This window comes from Dermacentor variabilis, chromosome 4 (assembly GCF_050947875.1).
Source record: "Dermacentor variabilis isolate Ectoservices chromosome 4, ASM5094787v1, whole genome shotgun sequence".
Lineage (NCBI taxonomy): Eukaryota > Metazoa > Arthropoda > Arachnida > Ixodida > Ixodidae > Dermacentor > Dermacentor variabilis.
The window spans coordinates 183,702,067-183,714,955 of record NC_134571.1 but is presented as its reverse complement, the minus strand read 5'-3'; the positions used below and the strand labels follow the sequence as shown (position 1 = coordinate 183,714,955).

At 47.3% G+C, this 12,889-nt stretch overlaps 1 protein-coding gene across 2 annotated transcripts in view; it reads left to right on the top strand.

Moving 5' to 3' along the window:
• The window catches only part of LOC142579987 (uncharacterized), a 62,059-nt gene that overhangs the window by 14,139 nt on the left and 35,031 nt on the right, over positions 1-12,889 (top strand). For both annotated transcript variants that reach the window (XM_075690695.1, XM_075690694.1), the window contains exons 3-4: positions 1,581-1,684; positions 9,863-10,065. In XM_075690695.1, coding sequence (XP_075546810.1) covers positions 1,581-1,684; positions 9,863-10,065 — 307 coding nt within the window. The remainder of the gene's footprint in view (positions 1-1,580; positions 1,685-9,862; positions 10,066-12,889) is intronic.

Sequence of the window (12,889 nt, the reverse complement as noted above, 5' to 3'; positions counted from 1 at the left end):
GCGTCCTTTCAAATAGACGGAGGCTCACAAAATCACCCCTTTGAGACTACACCGCATGCTATATATATAGTCAAATTTGCATCAGTATTGCATTATGGCCTGTCCTACCGCTCCGGTTAAACCAGAGGACAGGCAAAAAAACATGAACAAGCATATTTCATTGTGAAGGGCATAAAGAGGGGCATTGAAGATGCAACCTGAGCAGTTTTAGTTGCTTGGCAAACTTTGCAGCCCTGTAAAGCGACTAAGACTTTTCAGGGCACTTTCTGCCTATAACTCACACTCTTCCACCCCTCACGGCTCTTAGGGTGTGAGTTGTAGACGAACTAACACCCTTAAGGCCCTTAAGGGTGTAAATTGGTTTGCAGTGTGACACTATCGGCCCCACCCATTACAGCGGACAGGTAAGCACTGTCACGAAACACTCTGTAGTTCCACACCTTCGGTCGTGGGTTGATGCCCCTGACGCCCCTTACTGATGCCCCTTACTGGTTGGTCTTGCGTTCGCCTCAGTTAGACAGATTGCACGTCTGCCCACGATCCGGTGATTATGAACTGTACATTTGACAGCTGCCGGAAGAAATGTGCAGGGGCAAGACATAGGCACAGTCAACTTAGTGGAAGTCGCACAAGTCACGTGGGTAAGATTCAATGAAATTTTAGCCTAAATTGAGAAATCCCAGATTCCGATGGCTAAGATGATACAGACAGGCACAATGGCATAAATGTGGCGGCCCGGCACATAGCAGTTAGCAATGCTCAAAACTGCAAAATTTGCGATAGTTCTTTCACGGCTGTCTTACGCGTAATTTCGGTCGCCGTCATTATAATTGTTCAGGGAGGAATCAGAATCACTGCTCGACTTTGAAGACAAAGAGACACTTTTACCGACTAATCTACGCTGCCACAACTCTCACCTGGGTCCCCAAGTCTAGCCGAACATGACAAACGGCTTAGAAACGCGTATTCTACAGCGAAGTCATAGTCGGGCAGGAAATTTGTAGGTGTATAGTGAAGGTACTGCAAAGGTCATCACATCACAGACATCACGGACAAACAAGCAGCCTCACATCCGCTTCGCAAAAAAACCGACAGAGAGACTTAAGACTGCTCACGTGGGGGAATGCAACAGCATTATATTCCCTTTAGTGAAAATCTTTCGATTGATGTTTTCCACTGGGAGGCAGCGCGTTCCTTTTCAGCACCCATAACGTGGCGCCACCTCGGCCCAATTGGCTTTCCCGTCACGTGCTCAATGATGAACGCAGTAGGCAGCACCTCTGGTTAGCCAGATGGCTAAGACGTGACGTGTGCAATGACCCGTGTACTAGGCACGCCTTTAGTGAACTAGAACCGTAGAACCGCCGTGGCGTCTTTGGGCTGTCGGCCATTTTTCGTACCATCACTCAGCCACACCGCCGCCGCGGACGAAATATTCTCGCGTAATTGGGCATGTAATGCTTGCGCAATAATAATAAAAAATACTATTATGGGCTGTTCTCGCTAAAGCATATTTTATCTATGGACAATCCTGAGTTTCAGTCAAAGGGTCATTTATTTATTGTTGGTTTTTCTCGCAGGAGAGCTGCACTATCAGATCAACGACAGCAACTGCACGCACGTTCTGTCGGATGTCCAATTGACAGAGAAAGTGAAGAAGACAACAGCGTCTCTACATCTCAAGGTGCAGAAACAAGCGGATTTTGGCTTCTTGTTTCTCAGGACTTCTTGGTTGCCTTAGCTGGTCACATCAATTTATCGTGCGCAGTGGTTATTGCTTTGTGTGAAACTCTTCTTCGGCAGGGCTTTATATGCCACCACGTTTGTGTCCGGCAATGCAGCATCGCAAAAAGAATAAAAAATTAGTGAACCGCATACCGGAGGCACAACTTAAGTTGATGTTGTCGATTGTAGGCAGTAAGTAAATTGATCATTATTTACGGGAACAAGAAACTGCTGCAAAATGTGTTCTTGAAGTAGGTTTTTTTTCTGTAATGAAGATGTCAAACAGAGCTTCATCGCATTAAAATGTTTATGGCTAGTTGTTTTCGCTTACGTGTAGTTATAGCACGAAAAGTTGAAAATCAAACCAAGAATAAAAAAGCAACAGAAAATTCTACAAAATAAAATGAGGTAACCGAGCACCCACAAGATAAACGGATGCACAGTCATTTGAACAACGGCGTAGGTGGAAACAGTCGATCTGAGTCCCTTGTCTCTGAAGATCACATTTAAGCTTCTGAGATTTGCTGAAAACAAGAAATACTTCTATAAAGAGCCATGGGTAGCGAGCACAACAAAATATAAAAAAGCCTGCGTATATGTATGCGCATTAGAGCAACCAATGCCTTACCGATAACAAAAGTAGTAAAAGCGAGTTCTTACACCTTTTAGAATGATCTGTTCAATGGCCATGTTTATGTTGATAGATCAGCGTCGTCCTGATCATACGATCCTCTTCGAGGCTCCCATTTAGGCGACCTTTCTGGATAACACCACAAGCTTGAGCCGGTTAAGCAGTAGAAACTGCTAGCTGACTGGCATAAGACGACGTGAGATCATATATTATTGGCTAAGAGATAGTGTATGCAAGTTGTCTTTTTCCCTGATGCATGCGCAAGACAATTTTTATATTATTACGATATCATCGAGCGATGCTCAAGGGACGAGCCACCGCGAGAACGACGACGAAGTGGGTCTGTGCCCTTGGCGCGAGCTAGTGTCGGCTTGGTGTTCTGGCTCCAGCGTAAATAGCCTCCATATAGCCTCTTACATCTGTGTCCTTCCACACGTAACATTCTGGTGGAGGTTAGCGATCCCTGTCCTCACCACGGAACTCCGGAGTGGCCGGTACATCGAGCTTGTCACCATGCCTCCCGGTAACGAGACCGCCTCTGCAACGGCTTGGCGTGTCCGACTGCTCCAATCATCACGGTTGCCCAACATCACGGCCCTGGTGTGTTCTCTGTCCTGGAGGGAGAGGACGTTGACAACTGGATCAAGCTCTATGAACACGCCAGTGCTGATAGCAGGTGAGACCCAACGATCATGCTCGCCAATGTCATCTCTTCTCGGTGGCACCCCACGCGTGTGGCACCAAACGCATGACGACGAGATAACCAGTTGGGACAGTTTGAAAGAAAAACTGTTCGGCGACCCCATTGGGCGCAAAGCTGCCACAAGAAAGGCTTTTGCGTCTCGTGTTCAGACATCTACAGAGCCGTACTTTTCATATATCCTCGACGTCTTGGCTCTATGCCGCAAAGCTGACGATATATGTCTGAAGCAGATAAAGTGTCGCATGTGCTAAAACGCATCGCCGACGATGCTTTCAATTTGCTTGTTTTCGGCCACGTATCGACTATCGACGCCGTCATCAAAGAATGCCGTCGCCTTGAACAAGCTAAGAGCCGCCGTATCGCACATCACATCACGCGGCTACTCGACACTGCTGCTACGTCGACATGTGAGAGTCGACCACCTCAGACCACTCCCTGCGACGACGTAACCCGTACTGTTCGCCGCGAGCTCGAGGCTGCCTGCTTGCCAGCTTTCACCGCGATGCCTCCCTATCTACCAGCAACCACGATTACAATGATTCAGGTCGTCTTCAGACAGGAATTTGAGAATATGGGTCTCAACTCCCTGTGTTCATCCTCTCCACCCACGGTTCCAGCTATTGATCTTCGTTGTGAATGCTGGCAGATTACTGTTGACGATATGGACAGAGAAAAAAACTGCGTTCATCACACCTGATGGCTTATACCAATATAAAGTAATGCCGTTTGGGTTATGCAACGCCCCTACCACCTTTGAGCGTATGATGGACTCCTTGCTCCAAGGTTTCAAATGGTCCACAAGTCTCTGCTGCCTCGACAACGTCATCGTCTTCTCGCCCACGTTCATAACTCACCTTGAGCTTCTAACAGCTATACTTGATTTATTTTGAAAGGCGAAGCTGCAACTTAATTCGTCCAAATGTCGTTTCGGCCGCCGCCAAATTACTGTTCTGGGCCACCTCGTTGACGTTTCCGGAGTACAGCCTGATCCCGACAGAACTCGCGCTGTCCGAGACTTTACAGTTCCGAAGATAGCCACAGACATTCGAAGTTTTGTAGGGCTATGCTCATACATTCGTCGTTTTATTCAAGATTTTGCGGCAATTGTTAGACCCCTCACTAATCTTTTGAAGAAAGGCGTGCAATTCTCGTGGGGTACTGCAGAAGCCGCCAACTTCTCTCATCTCGTCACTCTTCTCTCCTCACCATCCATTCTCGCCCACTTCGACCCTGATGCCCCTACAGAATTGCGTACAGATGCCAGCGGTCATGGCGTAGGTGCGGTCTTAGCCCAGCTTCAGCGTGGCCAGGATTGCGTTATTGCTTATGCGAGCCGCCTCCTCACCCAATCGGAGCGCAACTATTTCATTACGGAACGAGAATGCCTTGCTGTAGTCTGGGCGGTTGCGAAGTTCCGTCCTTACCTTTACGGTCGCCTTTTTTCCATAGTCACTGACCATCATGCTCTCTGCTGGCTCTCATGGCTAACAGATCCTACAGGCCGGCTTGGTCGATGGGCTTTGAGGCTAGAAGAATTTTCATATTCCGTGGTCTACAAGTCTGGCCGCCTGCACCAAGACGCTGACAGCTTGTCGTGTTACCCTGTTGACGACCTTGACTCCTCCAACATTACCAGTGCTGCTTGCGTATTCGCTGTATCGCAGCAGCTTCATTTCGCCGACGAGCAACGTAGTGACGCCTACATCAGAGCACTCATCGACCGTTTTGATCACTCTCCGGCCGATGCCACTCTACGCCTCGTCGTCCTCCGCGACGGTACTCTGTACCGTCGTAACCTTCATTCGGACGGCTCGGAGTTCCTGCTTGTAATACCTAAACACCTCCGCTCAACCGTTCTAGAAGAGCTTCACGACGCACCAATGGCAGGATACTCGGCGTATCTCGAACCTATGACCATGTACGTCGCCGTTTTTTCTGGCCGGTCCTTGCCCGTTCCGTACGACGTTACGTCGCCGCTTGTGAACTTTGCCAACGACGCAGGAAGCCTTCCAAGCTCCCCGCTGGTTACCTGCAGCCGCTCGACATCCCTGCCGAGCCCTTCCATAGTGTCGGCTTAGACCTTCTCGGCCCTTTTCCGGAATCTACATCAGGAAACAAGTGGGTTGCAGTCATGGCGGAATAAGGGACCCGCTACGCCGTAACCCGCCCTCTTCCGACCAGTTGCGCAACTGATGTTGTGGACTTCCTCCTGCATGATATCATTTTGATTCACGGTGCTCCGCGTCAATTGCTAACAGACCGTGGCCGTACGTTCTTAGCCAAAGTCATTGACGACATCATGCGTGCCTGCTCAATACAGCATAAATTTACCACCTCCTACCACCCTGAAACGAATGGTCGCACTGAGCGTTTGAACCGCACCCTTACAGACATGCTATCTAAATGCATTTCAGACGACCACCGTGACTGGGACCAGGCTGTACATTACATTACCTTTGCGTACAACTCTTCCCGTCTCGAAACTGCTGGCTTTTCGCCTTTTTAGCTCTTGTAGGGCCGTGAACCGATGCTACCACTGGACACTGTGCTTACGTCCACCACAGGTTCAACTAGCGCTTATGCCCGAGATGCTATCGCCCATGCTGACCATGCTCGCCAACTTGCGTGCGCTCGTCTACAAGTCTCTCGAGGCAAACAAAAGCAACGCTATGACCTCCGTCACCGTGATGTCCATATTGTGCCCGGCACCCTCGTGTTCCTTTAGTCACCATCGCGTAAAGTTGGCCTTTGTGAAAAACTGCTTTCTGGCTACACAGGCCCATTTCGCGTGCTCCGCCATGTGACCGATGTCACCTACGAAATCGTTCTAGCGACGCCCGCTACGTCCTCCGTTGTGACAACCAGTGGCATTGTCCACGTCGCCCGACTCAAACCCTACAACTTTCCACGCGCCTTGGATATTTACCAGCACTGTGACGGCGCTTTTGCCGCCGGGGGGTAGTATTACGATACCATCGAGCGATGCTCAAGGGACGAGCCGCCGCGAGAACGACGACGAAGTGGGTTTGTGCCCTTGGCGCGAGCGAATGTCATCCTGATGATCTGGCTCCAGTGTAAATAGCCTGTATACAGCCTCTTCCATCTGTGTCTTTCCACACGTAACAATATTTTGATCGTTTAGTAATGCATTGCTATGCCACTTCGTTGGTGCAACGCACGTTGCGCTGCATTTACATTTGATACGAACCGCGCCATTGCGCGCCAGCCTTTAACGTCGCAAGGAACCGTTCCGCTAATTCTTCTAACAGCTTCGCAGTAAATATCGTATTCTATATTGTGCAGTAGCGCTTTGCGGTACGCATAAGTTTCCTAATTACATTATGCAACAATACTTCTATAACGTGTTTTACACGGGAGTTGAACGTACATTTCGGTATTCTGCGCCGTTTTAGCCTCCGAGAGAAATTAAACACAAACCAACAATCTATTGCAGATGGAGCAAAGCACTGCAGTGACTGGCCACATCGAACGAGTCAAAAAAGGCTTCAGTGCTATGATTGTAGCCGAGTGTATGACCATGAGATATCGCGTAAATTTGGAAAACACCGTGAGCCCGTGTCACAATAGCGTTGTGTTAGAAGCGAGCATCGTGTTGATTTAGAAGCACTAAACTGATGACCTGGTGGTGCGAAAACAATCAAGTCGATGCCCTGCCCGGGCTGCTTGACGGAATCTGTCAGTTTCTTGTTCTACCACCAGAAAGAATTCGTTCGCATTTTCACTGCAGACATGCACATTTTAAATTAGACAATCGTCAAATCATATGGTCAGACGATACCATACGCGCATGCACTTCTCGCGATCAGACTTCCACTTGTGTCGAAGAGCTCCTGTCAGAAAGCCTGCTTGCACATTCCTCATCCTAATCTAAACAGCGACAACATCAGCCTATGTAAATAGTATAACGCTACTTCATGTGAATTCAAATGAATTTTTTTTTCCGCTGCTGCTGCCTTCTTTTTTGTTCTGTCATTCTCAAGGTAGCCACAAAAAGAACAACGGTGGGACAGAGGAAATTATTGTATACACAATGAAACACACCTATACGATAATAATTTGCAACATACCAGTGGCACTCTTTTTATAGGCCATCTCAACACCGTTTCGTGGAACTTTGAGTGTCTACACCCTCTAGAAGACAGGAAAAAATTGCAAGCACTCTCTTGAAGACTTTAGCCAACTCACGCAGATTGCCGCATCGCGAAAACTACAGTCACAATATTCTAATAGGCTACGAATAGCATGAATAAGACTATACGAGAGCGACCCGAAAATAGGCGGAATCGTACCCCTATGCATCGTGTTCTTGTAGTACAAGCTGATTTGCCGTGCGAGGTTGTGCCTATAGGTAGGTATATGAACTTCAGCAACCGTACACGTCTAGTTTAATCTGTATAATCTTTTATAGAACTTCTGCATTCCTTTGTTAAATTATTCATAGGCAGCTTCTAGCTCACCAATTGAAGCGTGAAGTATACATAACCAATTATACTACATAATTTAGCTCCCTTTAGTTTTTGAACATATACATGTAGGCAAATTTTATTTTTAAAGGCGATTGCTACGTGGTATCGACGGTCAAGAACACCGTAACAAAACTGTCAATGACGAAACTAACTCTTTATTGGGAGAACGTGGGACCAGAAAAACGGGATACACTACAAGCACAACGATAGCTGCTATCGTTGTACTTGTAGTGTATCCCGTTCACACTCGGCGATCGTCGAAAATTTGATCTGCCGGTCACACGCGTAGGCTTTCACACATGAGCCATCGACATTTCTAGACTTATCGCTGGTGCGCGCGTGTTATTTCAGAAAGGGCTACGCAATTTGCGTCGCCCATGCATGAAGTCGCGCACACAAGCTTCGGTGACAATAGACAACAGATAGAACTATCGACAATTTTCCAGGAAGTTATAATCATGCAGGCGCGTGTTGCGCTGAGCAAGGTAACATTGAGTTGTTAGTGGGTGAAATGCAGCCTCCAAAACAGGATAAATAAGTACACGCGTCATTTTCCCCTTCTTAATAAGTATTGTCCCAATGCCGCCAACAGGAGCGCAAGAAACTAAAGCTACATGCAGAGAAGAGGAATAACAAACAAACAAAGCTCCATTGTTTGTTACCGCTAGTAGGAGGGCTCAAGGTGCGCAACACAGATCATTTCAGGCGGTGGTCGGCGTTGCTATGACTGCGAAATGCCGTCTGGCACGATTTCATAGTCGAGTGCGCCAGTACGTCGGATGATCTTGTAGGGTCCGAAATAGCGTCGCAAAAGTTTCTCGCTAAGCCCTCGTCGGCGAATTGGGGTCCAAACCCAGACACGGTCGCCGGGCTGGTACTCGGCGTAACGTCGCCGAAGTTTGTTACGCCGGCCGTCGGTCCTCTGCTGGTTCTTGATACGCCGGCGGGTTAGCTGTCCAAATTTTTCGGCGCGTTGGAGATAGGTGGCGACCTCTAGTTTCTCTTTGTCGGTGACGTGCAGCAGAATGGCATCGAGAGCCGTCGTCGGCTTCCTGTCGTAAACCAGCTTGAACGGCGTGATATCCGCTGTTCCTTGCACCGCCGTGCTTTAAGCGAAGGTTACTTACGGCAGGACGGCATGCCACGTCTTGTACTCGACATCGATTTACATTGCAATCACGTCGGCGAGGGTCCTGGTCAGCCGCTCCGTAAGAGCAATTCGTCTGCGGGTGGTAGGCAGCTGTGCTGTGGCTCGTCTGGCTGTATTGCAAGATGGCCTCGGTGAGCTTTGCACTGGAGGCAGTTCCTCTGTAGCTGATCAAGGCTTCTGGGGCACCATTAGCAGCAGGATGTTCTCGACGAAAAGTTGAGCAGATTCGGCCTTACTACCTATAGGCAGAGTTTTCGTTTAAGGTAAGGTAGTCAGGAGCAACGACGATTCACTTATTTCCAGACGTTGACGGCGAAAATAGTACCAACAAATCCATCGCGATCTGGTGAAATGGTAGGCAAAGAGGCTTAATCGGCTGTAGTAATCACGACCATGTTGGCGGTCAGGCGCTGCCAGTAATGCCTTTCCTGTATCCTCGATAGCGTCCGGGAGATTAGGAGGCACCCAGTGGTCATGTAAGGCGTGCAGTACTTCTGGCCGGAGCGCCGAGAGAATAAGAAGAAGCCAGTTAGTGCGGACTGCTGAAAAGTTCTTTACAAGGACTTCAATTTCCAGGGAAAACGAAGGCAATCTTCGCCTAAATGCCATAGGTACGACGTCGGTGTTGCCTTCCAAATACTTGTAGGCTTTTCAGCTCCAAGTCTGCTCGTTGCTGTTCAGCGAAGTCCTCCGCGCTTATTGTTTCTAGGAAGGCGTGGTCATCCTCGTCCTTTTGCAGCGGCGGGTCAATGGGGGTGCGCGATAGACGGTGGGCACCAGAGTGCTTTCGTCCGGTTTTGTGGACGATGGTTATGCCGAATTCCTGGAGTATGGGATTCAATCGTGCGAGGTGTCCGGAAAGGTAGGCCATGTGATGCGTAGGCTAGATAACCGATGCACCATCAGAGTGACAGAATGAGTGCCAAGGGAAAGGAAGCGCAGTCGAGAATGGCGGAAAATTAGGTGGGATGAGGAAATCAGGAAATTTCTAGGCATAAGTTGGGGTTAGCTAGCGCAGCACGGGGCATTGGAAATCGCTTGGCGAGGCGTTTGTCCTGCAGCGGACATATATATAGGTCGGTGATCATGATGTTGATGACGATGATGATAATGTCCCTTATCGAACAGGTAAAAAAAAACCTCACTGCATGCTGTATCTTGCGCAGGGCTTGTTCGCGATGGGCGAAGCTGACGGTTTTGTATCAGCGGCACCCTTCAGAGACATGGATGAAGCACGTTTCCGGGAATGTCCCATCAAAGACCCTCGAAACACCGTGATCGCCATAATCTACACGTCCGGCACAACAGGACTCCCCAAGGGAGCCGAGTTTACACACCACTGCTTCGTGGCCAACCACTGCATCTCCAAGTGAGCTTTCGTTGCCAGTTGTTGCCTTTTTTTTTGGTGGCAGTATGCTCTACGACACGAATGCGCCACTTGTTGAGAGTTTTGTAAAGGGTATAAACCAAGCTGCTATTAGACTGTGCATGCAACTCAAGAAATTTGATGAGCGTTGTCTGTTTGACTTGACACACAACTTCATGTAGGCTGCATATAAACGTATGTTTGGTCAGGCACATACACCCTTTGAAAAAGTATAGCACACTCGTGCGACTCTTAAGGAACACGTGCCGATATCCAGTAAAGCTGTTTCTTTCGAGCAGTGTCATTACGAACTGCAGACACATGCAATTAAACCTAACACTTCATAATGTAACCCGGATCTAATACATTAGACCACTTGCCGGGAGAAAAGATTCCCGATGTTTGTTAATGAGCTGCACATATTCAACTTCCAATGGAGATTTTTCATCATGTTTTCCCAAATTTCGTTAGATCTTATCTCGTTGAAATTTAGAGTTCTTCCAAAGGCAGCGGGCTAATTTCTTCATCGTTCACGAAACACACCTATACCGTTCGGAAGCGCTCGCGCACGTCATTGGTTAACTCGCGCACTTAGAAATTACCTTAATCACACACGACAACCAGCCTCTGTTGTTAACCAAACATAAACGTGTGACGCGCTTGTCTCCCGGATGATGCCCGGAAAATATAATCCGAACTTCGTATACCATATGAAAATTGGGGGAAAACGAGGGCTTAGTAATTGTTTTCGAAGCATTCTAATCAAAATTGAAACGCTACAGCGACTCGACAACTGCAAATGAAATGTCCTCTCTCTCTCTCTCTCTTTCCCTCTCGCCTTTTTCAGTAAATGTAAGTTTTATGTGGTGTACGGTTCTCTCTGTACGATCGGAAACATAGCGAATAACGGAAATGAAATGCTTACATAAGCGGCACTCAATTTACATACATTTCAATTCAAGTGAGCATTTTTAATGTTCACCTTGGTATATTTATGAGCTGCATCTATAGTTTGCCAAGGGCTACGGCATAAATTAGGTGCCGTTCATAAATTACAAATATACGCTTCGGAGGGCTTGCACGCCTAATTTATTGCAAAGGGCGTACCTGTCCGCACATATTTCGGACTTTGTCTGCGCAAAAGTCACGTCCTGCCCCTTGTTTTCACAAATACTGAACACATACTTTCTTTATTTCTACGAATGGACCGGCAAATCAACACGAACATCGTATAACAAAGAGAAATATGGTAAAAAGAAACAGTAGTGTAATTATTATGAAAGCTCCAATTTAGGCCACACAAAAAGTAAAGTTTCACCACAGCTAACACTCATACCTCTATTTACAGCCAATGGGAACTCGGCACCACGTAGACTTTTTTCGGGCTGCGGGAAATGTTGCCGATAACGGCCGTATGACACTGTGGAGCACTGGGCTAAAGAATTTTTGACATTGTTTGCTATTACCTGAAACTTTTGAAACTGCCCACGAATCACTAAGCAATATACAGAAATGTAGCCATAACCAATTTAACCTCAAAATATCACCTGAAGTCCACTTGAAAATCTCAACTTCACGTCAAACAGAGTTCTTTCAGAGCATGGATAAAATTTTGTTCGGGGTACCAGAAACACTCATGTAAAGCTCGGCAACGCTTATGCGTGAGTTTTCGCAAATGACATACTTAAGCTACAACATCAAACATTCTTGTACAATTCACTCATAACATATCCAAAGTTTTACTCAAGTATTAAAGGGTTGTCAGTTTAGGTTGTCCCAGGACAGTTTGGAAATTTTGTTTCTAAAGAAGCAGAACAAGATTGTTTACTATCTTTATTTATTTCGCCTTCAGTGAACCCACACACTTCAAAGTTTGTCTGCAAATCACCCCAAGCTTATCCCACATTTCGACTCAATATAACCTTCATGAGCTTCGGGATTAATCATGTTTTTCAGGACAGCGTCAGAAGACGCGTATAGAACATTTCTAAGCGCTTCTAGTTACACTAAAAGCTTCGCCCTAAAATATTTCACAGACGAATTTTAACATAAGCGATAGGTCATGGGAAGTGTAAATCACAGAAAGCAGAATGCCACTGCAGAGTTAGGGAAAATTTTAAGGTCTAATGAGGAGAGTTGTGTTTCTTGGTGCACCTTCCGAAGCAGAGACTAAATGTCTTCTCTTTTGAGCGTTATTATGCGTGATAACTAGAAATAAGTTCATCTGTACATTAGAGGTACTTTTCAGAACCGCTTTGTGAAAAACATTAGAGCGGGCGCTCGGCCACGCACAATGTTTTATAGCTGGTTAGAGGAAAACTAGAAAGGATGGAGAGGAGTACTGGAGAGCTCGCTGATGCCCTTCTAGAGATAAAACAGTCGGTTGAATGATTTTATTTGTTACAAGAAGGAGTAGGTGTGGTTAGGGGTAGAGGGAAATAAATATTGAGGTAGCGATGGTGCATTAAGCGACACTGAACACCCTGAGTAAAGAATGGGCTACCCACGGCGCCGTGGCCGAGTTTGTAAGACGGTCGCTTGTCGCGTATAACCGGAGTTTGGTGGCACGGCCATGCCGCAGCTTGCTGTCGTGTGGAGAATACTGCTCCGTCAACGTCTGTGAGAAGCAGGTGCTATTGCCTCTCGTAAATTATGAGTGCCTCAAAAACCTACTGGCCGCTCAGAAACCTAGCCGCGAATCGGCGTAACCACTGCGGATAATGTCTTGTCTCATGAGCACGATGGTGAGAGCAGCTGCAATGCGTAGTTCATTACGCAAGAGAGTTATTTAGTGAGTGTGAGTCAAGGCACTTAGATGCAGATGCGT